Below are 16,866 nucleotides of genomic sequence, written 5' to 3'. Positions count from 1 at the left end.
GCTCTGACCAGACCATGTATGTGGAGCTCTGACCACGTGTGTGGAGCTCTGACCACGCGTGTGGAGCTCTGACCAGACCATGTATGTGGAGCTCTGACCACGCGTGTGGAGCTCTGACCACACGTGTGGAGCTCTGACCACGCGTGGCTGGCATTGCCCGTGCATCGGTGCTATGTACATCTGTCTGGAGGGATGGCGTGTTGCAAAATGTCGTCCTTTGCACCCTGGATACCGTATCTGCTGTTCACTTCTGGTTTTGGGATCCGGGGAGAATCCCTTCGCTCCGGTTTCATCCCCTCGATTTTGTGGGTGTACCTGGCTGCGGCGTGATGTTAAACAATGTCCTTTAATTAGCGGCATCCTTGTGGGTTCCCGTTCCCAGCCTAGTGAGGAAATTCAGCGTCACCTTTGCAGAATTTGCAGCCCGAGGAAGCACAGATAGAGGAAGGGGAAGGTTGTCCTCGTGCTTGAGCTTCTGCTCTGTGCTGTGGATATCTGCAGTTCCCTCTCGGCAGAGTGAAAGAGAACTTAAATGAGCTGATCATATTTTATTCATATTGAAATGGGCTGCATACGGTGGGAGTGGGGCTGCAGCATCACTGCGGGCGGGTGGGCTTTTCGAGGCTGGGCTGTGCTTGTAAGGCAACCTTGGGCTCAGGGCTTGGAGAAGGGCTGGAAGGAAAGGCAAAAGGAAATTCCTGCAAGAAGGATTGAAATCTTGTGAGTTGGGGGGGTGGGAATGGAGATGGTCATACGGAGACCCGGCGCTTGCGGACGTGGCCTTTTGGTTGTTCCAGAGGAGCTCTGCGGGATACCGGAGCTCGGCACTGGGATGGGAGTTTCGGGGTGTTTGGGGTGTCAAGGTGCCGGTGCCGTCAGCGTGGACCTGCACGTGGTCCTGCTTTTCACCTGGCGCCGGTGCACGTGGCTTCCTCCTGTTGCCTGCCGGAGCGCGGCCGAGCTGGATCTCTGCCGTGGCATCGCAAATGCCCAGCGATACCGCAAAGTCTCAGAGGGTCGGGGACCAACTGTCCTCCCCGCTGTGACCTGGGGACCACCAAGTGCGGGGAGGTTTATAGGAACTGGGGGGCATTTTCCATGTGATGGAGCAGGTTGGGTTGTGGCCTGGAGCCACTTGGCATTTCCATCGCTTCCTTCTTTTACATCCCTTTTTCTATTCCTGCCCTCGGCCCGTTGCCCAAGGGGCCGCCTGCCTCTGCCCTCCCCAGCCAGCCAAAACCAGAAGTGGGACCTTGACAAGACAGTTCATCGTTAAAAATAACCCCGTCGGCCCGTCTCTGGCAGCGTTGAACCGGGGACAGATCTTCCCTGCGGTGGGAGATCCGTAATCAATGGGGTGATGGCAGTCATGTCCCCTGGCACAGGACATCACGTACCAGTGGACCCGTACGTGCCTGAGCCTGTCCAGCCCTGCCCGTCCTTCGCTTCCCCAAATTAATTTCCTCTTTTTCCTCCCTAGTTGCCGAAGCAGCAATAGGAAGAGCTTAGTGGTGGGCACCCCCTCTCCGACCCTCTCGCGGCCTCTCTCCCCCCTCTCCGTGCCGACAGGTAAGGGCTGTCCCAAGGGGATGGGTTGACCATCTCCCAAAGTGACCCAAATATTTCGGAGGGGTGGCGGGGGACCCTTCTGCTTCTGCAGCACCTGTTAGCAGCAGTGGACTGGCTCCTGGCCACAGGTGCCTTTTCCAGGAGGGAATAGCTTGGGAAGTGATTTACCCCCTCTTTCCCCTGAAGGAGCAGCCCGCGGCACCCTGGGCATCTCACCGGGGCCGGTATCGGGGTGACTTTTCCCCCTTTCTCCCCACAGCCGGGAGCAGCCCCTTGGACAGCCCACGCAACTTCTCTGCCAGCACCTCCATCAACTTCCCCTTCGCTCGCAGGTGAGCTCCCGGCCCCCCTCCCAGACCATTAATATTCACTAATAATTATAATCCACCAACTGGGACTGTTCTGTTGATCTCAAATGATTTGGTTTTGTTTTTTGGTTTTTTTTTTTTCTTTTTTCTCCCTTATTTTTTTGGTCTGGTGTTGTTTGCTCTGCCACTGCCGCGACCGGTACCTCCCTCTCCCCCAGCCATGCTCCTCGGACTGACAGGTGAGTACTGGAAACCAGCTGGGGCTGCATTCCGGGGAGATGTCTGCTCCGCATCGGCAAGGCCCTTCATTGTGTGCATCCCTGGGCGGGAGATTTTGCTCTGGGATTGGGCTCCCTGCAGCTCCAGGAGCAGAAATATCCCTATTCCCATCACACCGTCCCCAGCCACGAGCTCAGCCCCAGCTCGGACCCAGTCTGAACGCTCCCGACGGATGCTCGGCAGATGTCCGGGGACGGATGCTCGGCCGGGTCCCCGCAGATGCAGATCTTGCTGCATCCCCTCCCCAGCCTGCACTGCTCCAGACACAGATGCCAAAATCCTGTTTAACTAATTAATTAACTGCACGCATGGGGAGCGACAGCTGATTTTAACCCATTGATCGTCACATGGAAAAAAAACTGGAGGCTTACGGATGGTTTTCACGCTTGTAACAGCGAAAAGCCAAACTGCAGGGCTGGGGATTTGCGAGCCTGCCGGCGGCGAGGGCATGCGGTGGGGCCGGTGCCGGATCCGGCACCCTGCCAGCTCCCGTCGTCCTTGGCCCTGCACGGGAAACAGCGGCGGGAGGTGAAGGGCCTCATCTTGACGTGGACATTGCCCCGTCCATTAGAAACATCTCCAAGAGGAAGCATTCGCCTACGTGTGAGCAGTTGCCTTCCTGTTTATAACCGGGCTCTGCTCCGCGGCGCCTGTTGTCTCAGGATGGGTCTTTAGGAATCCCGATTTCTCATAGAACAAAGTCCCAGAAGGCTGAATTTTGCTCTAATTAAAAATCAGATTCTCACAGAGGGGTTTTTTTTTTTTTTTAACCCATCTGAATCAGATTTGCCACCCGCCCGAGCCCCAGCGCTGTCCCTTTGCGGGGACCCTGCTCGCTGTCACTGTCCCCGTCCCCATGGCCGCCTGCACGCTGGGGTTGCAGAACAGCCCCCCTCCCCTGCAAACCCCTCTTATTTCACTCAATTTCAGTCCATTCTGCAAAGAGGTTTCAGGGCTTTATTATTCAAGCCAAACCTGCATCTTCTTCCCTACCCTTACCGCTCTGACGTTATTTATTTGCATTTAGATGTTGTTTTTTTCCTGTATGTGATTGGCACGTTTGCACTCACAGGGCTGATGGCAGAAGGTGGTCACTGGCTTCGTTACCCTCCTCTGGCTATGGGACCAACACCCCCAGCTCCACTGTCTCGGTAACGTTTACTTTCTCATGACAGCAGGCGAGAAGAACCCAAACCCCTTGATTTTTGGTGAAATGCCTCCTGAGCCCCGCGGTGTTGGTTCCTAGGCAGCCCCTCCATTCCTAGACGACCACGTGCTTTAGCTGCATCGTGCTTTCCAAATGTGCTTTTTAAGAAAGCCGTAGAGCCTCGTGAATGGCTTTACAGCATCCCTGGGCATTACAGCATCCCTGCATGTCATGGCACATCCCAACCGCGCAGGGGAATGGCCGGGCAGGAGCTGCCCGGGATGCTGCAGGTACAAGGGATGGGGCTCAGCGGAGCTGGATTGAGTGGGAGAGCCGGAGGGGGATTTGGGGTGGGAGTGGGCAGCGCAGACCTCCCCGGGCTGGTCTTGCCGTCCCTATTTCACATTACCGAGCACAGAGCATGCTGCCCGTCAGTGTTTCCAGCCTCCTAAGAGGCTCCGAGGGATATTTCACTCGTGGGTTTGGTGGTTTCCACCCCGCTGCCGGGAAGCGCGGATCCTTTTCCTGATCCCCCTGCATCTCTCTCTCTTTCCAGTCGTCTTCGTCCTCCCAGGAGCGCCTGCACCAGCTGCCGTACCAACCCACACCCGACGAGCTGCATTTCCTTTCTAAGCATTTCCGCAGTACGGAGAGCGTCACGGACGAGGAGGGGCGGCACTCGCCCTGCCTGCGCCCACGATCGAGGAGCCTCAGGTACGGCACCCGCTGCGGGGAGCACCCACAGCGCCGCTGGGACGATGCGCCGGGCGCCGGCACGTCCAGCGCATCCTCTGCCCTCTCGTAAGCTGCTCCTGGGACGTCCTGGTCCTGCTGAGCCCATCCCAAGGTGTTGACACCGATACGGGTTTTCTCCTTGCAGGGGAGTGGAGAAGCTATGGCTTGAGGTTGTAGATGCCCCATCCCTGGAAATATTCAAGGTCAGGTTGGACGGGGCTCTGAGCAACCTGATCTAGTTGAAGATGTCCCTGCTCGTTGCAGGGGGGTTGGACTAGGTGACCTTGAAAGGTCCCTTCCCACCCAAACCGTTCCATGAGTTTATAATTCTATGATCCTAAGCTCTGTGATTTTGGGCAGTAGGGTCTCGTTCTCAGCATCTTCTCAGCTGTCGGGATGTGGCATTGCTCTCCTGGCAGCAGCCAACACCTGAGAGTGAGGTTTCCTGAGGCTGAAGCTGGAGAAAGTGGCATTTGTTCCAAAATAGTTGGTTTGCAGCTTCTTGCTCAATTGTCTCAAAGGTTTCAGAGGAGAGAAGGGGACCGCCGAGCAGAAGCCTGAGCGGTGGCCATCCTTGCAGGGCACGGCTGGGAGGCCACCGGCCTGACCTGCCATTAAAAGGTTAAAAATCCCGTTTCTGGGCTTGGGTAAGGAAAGATCACCTCTGTTTGCTGGGGCTGAGCATCAGCCTGGTCTTTGCCTCTGCAAAAAACAAGGAGTGCAGGTGGACAGGCATTTGCGGGCTGGAGAGAGGAAAATTTGGAGGGAGCGTCAAGCCGGTGGCCGTAGCATCGTGCGAGCTGACCCTACAGACCTGCCGAGCTCTGTGTTGCTGCTCCAAGATCGTGCCCCATGCAAGGAGCCGGTCATGTTTCTGCTTGTCCAGCACCAGGAGCTTGTGTTTTTTACAGGGGATGTTTCGGTTAAATCCTCTTTTCCCACTGAAAAAGCTCCCAACCCTCTTTGCGCCAGAGGCAGAGCCATAGCCCTGCGTGTTGCGGCTGAAATTTCATTAAAATCGGATTAATTATCTGACAGGGTTTTGTAGGTGGTGAAGTTTTCACCGAGGAGATGCCAGCTCTGCAGTCAGCATGGCACGGCAATGGCTGAGCTGGGGCTGGCAGCGAGCAGCTTGGGTCTGGTTTTAATCGCTGCATTTATTATATAGTGGTTAATGAGTTGCTGGCTGCTCCTGCGACTTGCTTTGCGTAAGGGGATCACCAGGCAGGGGCCTGCGAGAGGCAATGTTGGGTGAGGGGAAGAGAGAAGCCTTGTTTAATGAAGGTCCCTGCGTCCACCATGAGGTTTGGTTGGGGTTTTTTTGCTGGTGAGCTGCAAAAAGGGCAACAATGGTGAGAAATTGTGGAATCCAGAGGAAGGAAAGGATGAGCTCACTCTTCAAAGCCAAGTTGACTGATGCACCAGCCTCTCAGCTCTGGATTTTCAAGTGACTTGAGTTTGGAGACCTGGGTCTGTGGGAGGTTAACATTCCCTGGACCAGGTGCCAGGGACGACTAGATCCATGCGTGGTGGGAGATGCTGCTGAAAGTGCTGGCCCAAGGCTGATGGCTCCGCTCGGATGAGCTTTAACTGCTTGGGATTGGGAGTTAGGAGGAGGGAACAAATTGCTCTCCAGGGGCAGTAGCTATTTGCATAGATTTAAATGACTTGGACCTCATAATGCAACTGGTTTTCTCCCTCCACAGCCCTGGACGGACGAGTGGAACGTTTGATAATGAGGTTGTGATGATGAACCATGTCTACAAGGAGAGGTTCCCCAAGGTAACTGCCGGGACTGGGGGGGATGAGCACGTTAGTCCCTCCTTGGCATCCTGATAGCATCTTCTCCAGAACAACCTCTTCTCTGTGCTGGAATATAGAATGCATGGGTAGATACCAGGGGGCATTGAGGACACTGGAGATGTGGTAATGAACTGGGGAGGCAGAGACCTGTGGGTCTGCCTCATCACACGTGCAGGCAGAGGTCTCTGGGAGACTTTGATGGAGTTTTTCCAGTCTGCTGGAAGCTGGGTCCCACGTGGGGCCGTGATGTGCATGTGGATATTGGAGCTGCAGGAGGTAGTAGCATGAGATCCTGGCTGGCCAAACCCAATGCATGCCATGGGGACGCGTGTTCCCGGGCATCACCATCCATTCTGCCTTGCAGGCCACAGCCCAAATGGAAGAGCGTCTGCAGGACACCATCACAAACTTCTCTCCGAGCAGCACTCTGCCACTGGCAGACGGGGTGCTGGGCTTCATCCACCACCAAATCATCGAGCTGGCCCGCGACTGCCTGGCAAAGTCCCAGGGAGCTCTCATCACCTCCCGCTACTTCATGGAGCTGCAGGAGAAACTCGAGAAGATGCTCCGGGATGTGAGTACAGGGCAGTTCCCTGGCTGGTGCCATCTCCTGAGGCTACCGATAGACGCCTGGCTTCTGTCTCCTCTCTGGCAGGCTCAGGAGCGTTCGGAGAGCGAGGAGGTGAAGTTCATCGACCAACTGGTGAGGAAGCTGCTGATCATCATCTCCCGTCCTGCTCGCCTTCTGGAGTGCCTGGTAAGACATGGCAGCTCCTGATGTTTCTTATCTTTCATGGTCCGTGCCTGCCCGGAGAGGAGGCTTTGCTTCCTCTCTGAGTGGGCGCAGACCATGAAGGACAAGGCATCTCCTCACCACCTTGCCTGGTCCACCATGGGAACCTCTGCTCCACACCATCCTGATCAGGCTGCAGCAAGGAGCTGAGACCATTCCTAGCATTAAAGCCATTTCTTGCAGAGGAGAAGCTGGTTTGTCCTAGTGGAGTAGTGGGATGTGAACTTCTTAGCAAGAAGTGAACTTTCTCATCCATTTTCAGGTTTATTCTAGCTGTTGTGCTGAATTTCTAAAGCACTTGCCTTTGTGCTATGGTTCCTGCAGCTGGAAGAAGGAGCTGTGATGAAATGTGCTGCTGGTGTGCTCTCCTTGGTTTCCCCTCTAAGGCCAACTCACGGGGCTCCGTTTTTTTCCATCAACCCTTCACATGGGGAACAATGCTAGAAACAGGAGCAGAGTGTTTAGCTTGCTCCTGCAAGCATCCAGAGCCTGTCCCCAATTACAGGTGTCACTTGCAAGCTTAGAGGAAAGGTTTAACTTTGCAAAGTCTCGCTCCTCAGCTGTGCTTGGTTTTCCCCATCCAGGAGTTTGACCCGGAGGAGTTTTACCATCTCCTGGAAGCTGCAGAAGGACACGCCAAAGTTGGCCAGGGAATAAAGACCGATATTCCCCGATACATCATCAGCCAACTGGGGCTCGTCAAGGACCCACTGGAGGGTAGGGAACCGCTTGGGTTGGTGGCCTTGAGGCCTGCAGTGGGATGCGGACTCCCAGTTTGGCCACTGGCGAGCGTGAATGAGCACTGGGAGGTGGCAGGGGGACCGGCAGGGCTGAGCTGGTGTCATGGGGTGGGTCACAGCAGGACCAGGATGGTGTCCAGGTCTCCTGGCCAGCCCCACATCCCTCGTTATTGCTCCCAACACGTTCAGCAAAGCAGATTAAGCTCAAGAACGCTTAATCCATAGGAAGCCATGGCCTTGGGGGGGAACCATAATCCCTGAAGAACACGGGAATGACCATGGAAAAAAGAGAATTATATAAATGTTTAACCTCCTGTTGAACCTCTTAACGCCATGACCTGAATTTCTCCATACAATAGCTCGAGCAAAGCGTGTGGCTAAATCCCCGCGGGATCTCTGAGTTTGGAGGGAGAGTGGTTGGTGGGGGGTTATTTTGGTGGGGGCTGAGCATGAAGAAGGTGAAAACCATCCCTGTCTTCTGCAGAAATGGTCCAGCTGGATCACTTTGACAGCGGGAACACTATCACACCGGAGAACGATGACGCCTGTGAGGTGAGCACGGCCCTACCTGCCTGTCCCACCTGCTGCCTCCAGCTTCGTCCTGCCTCACCCCACACCAAAGCTCCTTCCAGCAGCTCCTCTGCTATCTTAGGCTGGGAGACGTTAATTCGGGTTGTCCCCAAGGGTGACTTGTATTCAGGTGTAATATCTCACAGTCCCTCGTCTGGCTTCTTGAGTGGACAAAGCTCAGAGTGGGGCTCTTGATCTGCAGAGCATCTTGCTCTTCTGGTTTGGGGTTTGTGGCTGGAGAGGGCTCAGGGAGGGATGTTCTCTGGCAGTGAGGAGCACTCGGAGGTGATATGTGATGTTGCTCGGTGAATTCCTGCCTGCACTCAGAGCGCTGGCACACCGGGAAACCTTAAAAACCTCTGTCGTCTTCAGATTCAGCCTTCGGCCACCGCTCCTCGGAGGAAGCCGTGCGAAGGGGACTTTGAGACCATCAAGCTGATCAGCAACGGGGCTTACGGGTCAGTTGGGAAGTTCCTAACACTTGTGTCCCTCTGTAAACATCTCCAAAGTCCTCCCCATCCGAGCCCTGCAGTGCTGCATGGTCGGTCCTGGTAGTTGGAGGACATGTTTTGAGGTCCAGCTGTTTCACTGTCTCCTAGGGCCGTCTACCTGGTGAGGCACAGGGAGACGCGGCAGCGCTTCGCCTTGAAGAAAATCAATAAGCAGAACCTCATCTTGAGGAACCAGATCCAGCAGGTGTTCGTGGAGAGGGACATCCTCACCTTCGCGGAGAACCCCTTCGTGGTCAGCATGTTCTGCTCCTTTGAGACAAAGCGACACCTCTGCATGGTGATGGAGTATGTGGAAGGTGAGAACGGGATCCAGGGCTGGACAGGGCAGCGGGGACAGGGGAAAATCAATGTCTGAGTATCGAGGACAGCACCGGGACATCTCCTGCCCTGCTTTGCTCCAGGGAGCAGAGGGAAGCACAAGGAGATGCTTTGGTGATCCTGAGTCTCACCTCAATGAAGGTGGTGGCCATGCTCACCTAGGAGAGCGTTTGTGCCCCATTCCCAGGGATCAACGCTGCTTCCAAGGAGGGATGGGAGGGTCTGGCTGGGAGCCTGCTTGGCAGGAGAGGCAGCATAGCCCTGCCCGGTGACCTCCCTGCCTTCTCTGAGCCTCCCGTGCTCAGGAGGACCCGTGTCCCTGCAGGGGGGGATTGTGCCACGTTGCTGAAGAACATGGGCCCGCTGCCCGTCGACATGGCGAAGATGTACTTCGCTGAGACCGTTCTTGCGCTGGAGTATCTCCACAACTACGGCATCGTCCACCGGGACCTCAAACCTGACAAGTGAGGACGCGGGTCAGGTCTGAGCAAGGACAGGGTTGGGTTTGGATGGGGAAGGGAGAGGGACTGATCCAAGCCAAGAGGGTAAGGGAGAATGAGGTCATGGTTTTTTGGTGCCCAAAGACCTGGTTCTGTGCCATTGCACCAGGACCAGAGGTCTTGGAGTCTGCCTGGTCCTGCCCAGGTCTTCCCAGAAGCAAAGAGCATCATCATGGGGCATCTGTCGTCTCTTGCAGTTTGCTCATCACCTCCATGGGCCACATAAAGCTGACAGACTTCGGTCTGTCAAAGATCGGCTTGATGAACATGACCACGAACCTCTACGAAGGCCATATGGAGAAGGACACTCGGGAGTTCATGGACAAGCAGGTACGAGGTCCTGCTCCGCTTGGCCGATCTGCCATCACCGGGAGATGGGGATAGCCTCAGGACTTGTTGCAAAGGTCATTGCAGAGGTGTCAGCCACCGCTTCCCACGCAGGTGTGTGGTACTCCGGAGTACATCGCCCCAGAAGTCATCCTCATACAGGGCTACGGGAAGCCCGTCGACTGGTGGGCCATGGGCATCATCCTCTATGAGTTCCTGGTGGGCTGCGTCCCCTTCTTCGGAGACACCCCCGAGGAGCTCTTCGGGCAGGTCATCAGCGGTGAGTATCAGTGGCAACTTTGCTCCTCCGTTTGCTCTTCCCAGCAGTCATGGCTCATCCTTAACACATGGAGAGCTTCATTCCTTCATTTCATACTCAGCTAAATGGCAAGGAGGCTCCTCAAGCTTTGATTTCCCAGTTTGGGAGGACGCTTTCATCTGCTGCGGCTCCTGGGGGACTTTTCTCTTGCCCAGAAGTGACTTGTCCTGCGACCTCGCATCATCACAGCCCCCATCGTGTCCAAACTCTTCCAGCCACTCCGAACTCCTTTTCCTTTTTCCCTGCAGATGAAATTATGTGGCCGGAAGGGGACGAGGCTCTTCCCGCGGACGCCCAGGACCTGATCACACGGTTGCTGAGACAGTGTCCCCTCGAGCGCTTGGGCACCGGTACGCCTGGCAGCCCCCGCGCAGCGCTCGAGGGGGGTTACCTGGAACCCTAATTCATGTCAAGCCATTTTCTGAAATCAAAGTGTGTCCTGGCACATTGAGGATGCTCAGGGGAGGTCGCCTGCTTGGGGTTCACCCCGGGAAGGCAGCTCAGGGCTCGAGGCCATCCTGTTTTAAGTCATTTGCTCTGCGTGGAGGAGAGACCGTACTGTTTGGGCTGGCAGCGGGAGCATCCCGGATCCTGCCCCGTCCCCCTGACGCAGGTTTCTCTGCCTGGCAGGGGGTGCGCACGAGGTGAAGCACCATTCCTTCTTCCTCCACCTGGACTGGAACGGGTTGCTGCGGCAGAAGGCCGAGTTCATCCCCCAGCTGGAGTCAGAGGACGACACCAGCTACTTTGACAGTGAGGCCAAATCCATCCCCTTTCCCCCCCTCTGCCAATCCGTTATCTCAGCTGCAGGTCGGATGCTCCCGCAGGAGATGAAAATCTCCTGGGTAAAGTCGGTCGCTTTACAACCAAAGTCACAAAACAGGTGCAATCCTGTTTCCAGGCTGCTCAGCCTTACCAAAAGCCTTGCTTTCTTACCCCAAAACTCTCCTGGGATTTGGGACCGGGCTGTCAGCTCCCTGCAGGTGCAGGTCCCACCGGGGCCCCATGGGCAGGCAGGACGCGCTGTGTTGCAGGCAGGGTGACAGCCCTGCCTGCTCTGGCTCTTGCTTTCAGCTCGCTCCGAGAGGTACCGCCATTTGGATTCGGAGGATGAAGAAACCAACGATGAGGAATCATCCGTGGAGATCGGGCAGTTCTCCTCCTGCTCCCATCGTTTCAGCAAGGTGCTCCAATCCCTCCTCCGGCATCCAAAACGATGGGTGCTGTGGCTGGCACGGTTGTGCCAAGCATCAGTGTCCTGGCTGATGCTGGAGCACGTGGGGATTCCTGAATTTCTGCTCCTTGCTGACGGCTCGTCTCCTCCTCAGGTGTACAGCAGCTCCGAATTCTTGGCGGCTAACTCCAACCTCAGCCTCTCATCCTCCGACCGGAGTCACAGCGAGGACAAAGAGGAGCGATGGGACAGGCACTCGGGAGACGAGGACCGGAGCCGGCTGGCAGGCACAGAGCCCCGGTGCGTGCTGAGATGGGGGATGCAACGCTGATGTGGGTTTGTGCCGGTGCCGAGGCTTTGTGCCAGCGTGGAGGGTTTTTGCCAGCACCGAGGGTTTGCAGAGGCATCGGTGGGATGTGTCTGGGGGTGCTGAGGCGGCTCAATGTCATCCCCCTTGCCCATCTTTGATTTTCCCGAGCCCTCCTGCTCCCTCCACACAGGCTCCGCTCCTGGACGTCCTGCAGCTCCACGCCGTACACCTCCCGGCACGAGCGAAGCCGCAGCCCCGCCGCACTGCCCAGCACCTACAGCCTGGACACCATGCCCAAGTTTGCCTTCTCCTCGGAGGACGAAAGCCCTTGCGTGGCATCCTCCAAGCCAGAGAGACCCAAGTTTGTGCTGGGAGACCCCGACGCGGGGACCGGCAGCGCGGTGAAGCCCTCGGCACTATCTGGTGTGTTGGCTGTGGACACTGGTGCGGGATGCTCTGGGGCCAGCTGGGGTCCTGCGTGGCACGGGGCGGCTTTTCTATGTCCCCAAACTCTCCCTCCTCCCCTCTGTGCAGCCGATCTCGTCAGCCTGAACCGTATCCGTCTCCGGAGCAATAGCACCGGCACCAAAAACTCAACTCCCCGGGGCCTGGAGCCGGGCGGGAGCCGTCGGCTGGGCAGCCAGAAGGACGTGCCAGACAGGCAGAGAGCCTCGCCGGGCAGCCGTGTCCCCAAATCCGCCTCCGTCTCAGCCCTGTCCCTCATCATCACCTCAGGTCTGTGTGCCGTGTGGTTTATCCTGGTGGATGGCGGTTGCCGTGTGGTTTTCCCAGGCTGAGCTTGGCTTCTCCCGCTTGCAGATGACTTTGGCGGCGGTGCCCTGATGAGCCCCATCTCCCCCCACTCCCTCTCCTCCAACCCCTCTTCCCGTGACTCCTCCCCAAGCCGAGACTCATCCCTCGCCATCGCCAGCCTGCGGCCCCCCATCATCATCCACAGCTCGGGCAAGAAGTACGGCTTCACCCTGCGAGCCATCCGCGTCTACATGGGCGACAGCGACGTCTATACTGTCCACCATATGGTCTGGGTACGTGGCCTGGGCTCCACGTGGAGAAGGACGGGTGGTGCCAGACAGCGCGTTTCCCGATGGGAAAACCCCCAGAGGAAACTTCGGTTGGTACCCGAATAAAACCTTGGTCTCTCAATTGCAGAGCGTGGAAGAGGGAAGCCCTGCGCAGGAAGCGGGGCTGAGAGCGGGCGATCTCATCACACACGTGAACGGCGAGTCAGTGCTGGGTTTAGTTCACCGGGACGTCGTGGAGCTGCTGCTGAAGGTAGGTGACCGGCACTGCTCTGCCCACCTGGGACTGGTGCATCAATCCAGCGGCTCCCCGGCATCGCCTCTGCCGGCAGCCGAGGCAGGAGCAGGTTTGGATTCGGTGCTTAGATCCGGCACGCTGCAGCAATTTGTTTTCCGTGCCTCAGAGCGGGAATAAAGTGGCCCTGCGGACCACCGCCCTGGAGAACACCTCCATTAAAATCGGCCCTGCTCGGAAAAACAGTTCCAAGACGAGGATGGCGCGGAGGAGTAAGAAGAGCAGGAAAAGGGACGGCCAGGACAGGTGGGTAGAACCAGAGCGGGATAAAATGGCATTTCTCCCGGGGTGTCCTTGAAGCTGGGGGGGGATGCTCCGGCTCTGCCATACTGGGGTGTCCAGTGGGCTCCGGTCCTGCCGGCACCAGCTGAGCAGACTCGGGGCCACCAGCTTTAAGAAGAAGCCGAGTCTATTCCTTTCCTGCTACCTTTGTCCCCCCGCCTCCACCAGGAGAAAATCCCTTTTCAAGAAGATCTCCAAGCAGTCGTCGGTCCTCCACACCAGCCGCAGCTTCTCCTCCGGTCTCCATCACTCGCTGTCCTCCAGCGAGAGCCTCCCGGAGTCCCCCACGCACAGCCTGTCCCCGGGTCCCGCGACACCCTGCCGCAGCCCCGCTCCCGACCTGCCCCCAGGTACCCCAACCCACGGCGGGGTTGGGGGGGGATATTTGCTCCGGGCAGGGCGGGGATGCCACGTGTCCCTCCATCCTTCGCGGTGACCTGTTTCTCTTTGTACGGCAGATGCTGCGTCCCCGCAGAGCACCTCTCCCTCCTCCAGCACCCCAACGTCACCCGCCGGCCACGTGCGCCCCAGCTCCCTGCACGGGTTGGCACCCAAACTGGGTGGGCAGCGCTACAAAGTGGGACGTCGCAAATCCACCAGCAGCATCCCCCCCTCACCCCTCGCCTGCACCCCTTCCTCCGCCCAGCGCCCGCCTTCTCCCCAGCGCTCCCCGTCTCCGCTTCCCGGGTACCCCAAAACCCCCCATTCCTTTCAGGGCAAGACCCTGTCCCCCCCCACCATCGTCCGGCAGAGCTCGCGACCCCGCAGCGCCGACTGCCCCCGCTCCCCTCTCCTCAAACGCGTTCAGTCGGCCGAGAAGATCGTCACCATCCTGGCGGAGAAGAAAACCGGCGGCAGCCGCAAGCTGGGGCTGGAGATGCCAGCGATGGATGGGGAGGCCGTTGGGGAGGGCGAAGCGTCGGCGTACCCCGGGGAGCACGGTTATCACCCTGCCGGCTCCCGGCTTGGGGAGAGGCACGACCGGGACCAGGAGGTGGTGGTCATGCGGCGCTTGAACCTCTCTGAGCGCCGGGACTCCTTCAAGAAGCAAGAAGCGGTTCAAGAAGTGAGTTTCGATGAACCGGAGACGGTGCCGGCAAGCGAAGACGGCGGCAAGAGCGAAGCCGGGCAGGGTGTAGCTCTCCAGTGCGGCGGCGTGGCCGGCGTGGAGCCGAAACCGAAGCCCAGCCCGGTCCCGCAGATCGCGGTGCAGGGCTCCGAGAGCGACGAGCAGGAGCCGGCGGCAGCCGAGTGGGAATGCCAGGGCTCCTACCCCATCGGCAACACCGAGCAGCCAGACGGCAGCATCTCATCGCCGCGGCGGGATGGATGCGAATATCGGGACCGCGGCTCCCGGCAGCATCGGAACTGCGGGGAGAGAGCAACCAGCCGCCGGCAACCGCCGCGGGTGCCGCCGGCGCTGCTGACGCACGGCCAGGAGCCGGCGGGCGCTCGGCTCCCGGCACCCCGGGGCGGCACGTGGAGCGGGGCCGAACACGCCTGAGCCCCGCGCCGGCACCCAGGGATGGTTCAGCTTTCCCACAGCATCCCACCGCCTCCCCGAAAAACCCATCCCGCGTGGCGTATCCGTGAGATAAACGTCCTCGGAGCCATTTTGGACGTCGGCGCTGGCCGGGCTGGCTGCACCCCGGCACTTCGCCTCCCCCGAAGGCTTTTTGTACTCCCCGAAAGATGCTCATATTTTTATAGAGACGCGGGAGCTTTTCCGGTGGCGGCGTTTCCCCGGCAGGGCCCCAGCCTTTGTGTATAGAAAGGACTCGATGCAAATATTCGTTAATTAATTTATTACTTTTTATAAGCTAAACGGGCAGTGCAGGACCGTCACAGGGTCCGACTCGGCCCCAGGGGGGGTCCTAGGCTTTTCCGTGCGTCTCCCAGCTCCCAGCCGGATGACACGCTCTTTTCTAACCTTGCAAAGACCCACTTTAACGTCAGTGTTAGCTGGAAACACCCCAAATCTCCTAAGAAACCCCCGTCAGGAGGGGTAATTGTAATATTTAAAATAAAAAAACCAAAACCAAAACCCACAGCAACATCCCCCAAACGCTGGCAGCCCGAGCTGGGATGCATATGGGTGATTTTATATGCATATGTTTCATCGTATGATGATGCATATGGTTCATTTTATAAGCGTATAGCGGATGTAAAGGTTTTAATTCTTTTATTCGGAGCCTTTTGGAGCCACCCGGCTCCATCAGCTCTTCCAGGCGGGAAAAGCAGAGACCTCCCCGTGGGGTCAGCAATCGGATGCGAATACTAATGGGATTTTTAGGGTCGGTTTTTGCTTTTTGCATTTCTTCTGCCACCACAGCCCACGGCATTTGTTGGTGGGTGCATACAGACATCCGTGAAAAGCCAATATTTCTTTTTTTTTTTTTTTTTAAAAACCCAACCCAGCGAGCGCCTGTGCTGCTGCTTCATTTGTAATTTGGAAATTTCATCCCTGTCTTCTCCCCCGTCGCTTTTTATCCAGCAAACTACAGCTCAACCTGGCATTTCCCCCCTCCATTTCTACTGTTTTCTATGATATAAATGTTTCCATTTGATAATGCATGTACCGGCTTTTCCCCTCTGCCACGGTTTGCTGCCCCGGTGCTTTGAGCACCGTGCTGGCGATGGGGGGGACCATCCCCGGTTTGCCGACCCCCCTGCCGTCGGGCATCACCGCGCCACCGCCGACGGGCGCATTTCCTACCCCAATGCAGCCAACGGATTTTTTGGCTGCGTGTTGGACTATTTTGTGCGCGTGCGGTTTGTGCCAGGCTCCGTATCCTGCTTCTCCTGCCGTTAAACCGGCGCCGTTTAACCCCAAAAAAACAAGCAGCCAGAGCTGCTCGGCGTTTCCTTTGCTTCTTCCTCCACCGTCTGTATTAAGGTCTCAGGAAGGCAGCGGGATTTGGGGGAGACACCGGGCACCCCGTGCCCACCGGCACCGTGGGAAAGGAGGGTTCGGCTGCGCACCGGAGGCGTGGATATGGCGGGAAAAGGATTTTTTTAATGGAAAATGTCTTAAAAGCCAAGGGGACCGTGTCTTCCTGCCCAGCGCCCAGCTCTGTTCTTACCTTCGGGAAGTTTTATGTTGTATTAAAATTGTTCCTTGCGATGAGCCCGCGGTGTGGTGTCTGCAGCCGGGGCGGGTGGATTCGGCGCTGCCGGCACCGGCGCGTGGCTGGGCAGGGAGCGCCCGTTGCGTGGGGTGATGGCGAGGGGTAAATGGGGCTGGTGGGTGCTGGAGCTGCCCCAGCTCGGGCAGGGGGGGCTGGGGGAACATGGCCCTGCCAGCGGCACGCCTGGCACCGTGCTTGGCCCTGGCCCTGGGCCTGGATTGTGGGTGCCCAGGGCCGTGCCCGGTGCAGCACCCGGTGCCCGGTGCGGTACCCCATGTGCACAGCACCCACAGCCCAATGCGGTGCCCAGTGCTGTCCCCCATGCCCAGTACAGTCCCAGTGCCAAGTGCCGTGCCCCATGCCCGGTGCAGTCCCGGTGCAGTGCCCCATGCCCGGTGCAGTCCCGGTGCCGTACCCCCTGCCCGGTGCAGTGCCCCATGCCCGGTGCAGTCCCGGTGCTGTACCCCCTGCCCGGTGCAGTGCCCCATGCCCGGTGCAGTCCCGGTGCCGTACCCCCTGCCCGGTGCAGTGCCCCATGCCCGGTGCAGTCCCGGTGCCGTACCCCCTGCCCGGTGCAGTGCCCCATGCCCGGTGAAGTCCCGGTGCAGTGCCCCATGCCCGGTGCAGTCCTGGTGCCGTACCCCCTGCCCGGTGCAGTGCCCCATGCCCGGTGCAGTCCTGGTGCCGTACCCCCTGCCCGGTGCAGTGCCCCATGCC

General features: G+C 58.1%; 1 protein-coding gene across 10 annotated transcripts in view; it reads left to right on the top strand.

The window, feature by feature from the left end:
* Nucleotides 1-16,148, top strand: part of MAST3 (microtubule associated serine/threonine kinase 3) — a 34,604-nt gene extending 18,456 nt beyond the window's left edge. For 9 of the 10 annotated variants that reach the window (XM_041128122.1, XM_030034021.1, XM_030034022.2 and 6 more), the window contains 26 exons: nucleotides 1,481-1,569; nucleotides 1,829-1,901; nucleotides 2,096-2,116; nucleotides 3,229-3,307; nucleotides 3,860-4,017; nucleotides 5,745-5,820; nucleotides 6,206-6,415; nucleotides 6,497-6,598; nucleotides 7,219-7,351; nucleotides 7,859-7,926; nucleotides 8,317-8,402; nucleotides 8,544-8,752; nucleotides 9,100-9,238; nucleotides 9,472-9,604; nucleotides 9,716-9,881; nucleotides 10,169-10,270; nucleotides 10,551-10,673; nucleotides 10,995-11,104; nucleotides 11,249-11,394; nucleotides 11,595-11,827; nucleotides 11,939-12,139; nucleotides 12,224-12,450; nucleotides 12,575-12,697; nucleotides 12,849-12,985; nucleotides 13,190-13,371; nucleotides 13,480-16,148. In XM_041128122.1, coding sequence (XP_040984056.1) covers nucleotides 1,481-1,569; nucleotides 1,829-1,901; nucleotides 2,096-2,116; nucleotides 3,229-3,307; nucleotides 3,860-4,017; nucleotides 5,745-5,820; nucleotides 6,206-6,415; nucleotides 6,497-6,598; nucleotides 7,219-7,351; nucleotides 7,859-7,926; nucleotides 8,317-8,402; nucleotides 8,544-8,752; nucleotides 9,100-9,238; nucleotides 9,472-9,604; nucleotides 9,716-9,881; nucleotides 10,169-10,270; nucleotides 10,551-10,673; nucleotides 10,995-11,104; nucleotides 11,249-11,394; nucleotides 11,595-11,827; nucleotides 11,939-12,139; nucleotides 12,224-12,450; nucleotides 12,575-12,697; nucleotides 12,849-12,985; nucleotides 13,190-13,371; nucleotides 13,480-14,525 — 4,372 coding nt within the window. In that variant the 3' untranslated portion in view covers nucleotides 14,526-16,148. Of the gene's footprint in view, nucleotides 1-124; nucleotides 1,408-1,480; nucleotides 1,570-1,828; nucleotides 1,902-2,095; nucleotides 2,117-3,228; nucleotides 3,308-3,859; nucleotides 4,018-5,744; nucleotides 5,821-6,205; nucleotides 6,416-6,496; nucleotides 6,599-7,218; nucleotides 7,352-7,858; nucleotides 7,927-8,316; nucleotides 8,403-8,543; nucleotides 8,753-9,099; nucleotides 9,239-9,471; nucleotides 9,605-9,715; nucleotides 9,882-10,168; nucleotides 10,271-10,550; nucleotides 10,674-10,994; nucleotides 11,105-11,248; nucleotides 11,395-11,594; nucleotides 11,828-11,938; nucleotides 12,140-12,223; nucleotides 12,451-12,574; nucleotides 12,698-12,848; nucleotides 12,986-13,189; nucleotides 13,372-13,479 lie in introns of those variants that run through there. The other variant, XM_030034028.2, reaches the window with a different exon arrangement.
* Nucleotides 16,149-16,866: the final 718 nt, after the last annotated feature.

Source organism: Aquila chrysaetos, chromosome 12 (assembly GCF_900496995.4).
Source record: "Aquila chrysaetos chrysaetos chromosome 12, bAquChr1.4, whole genome shotgun sequence".
In the NCBI taxonomy this organism is placed as follows: domain Eukaryota; kingdom Metazoa; phylum Chordata; class Aves; order Accipitriformes; family Accipitridae; genus Aquila; species Aquila chrysaetos.
Note: the sequence above shows the minus strand (reverse complement) of the source record. Positions and strands in the feature narration are given on the sequence as shown.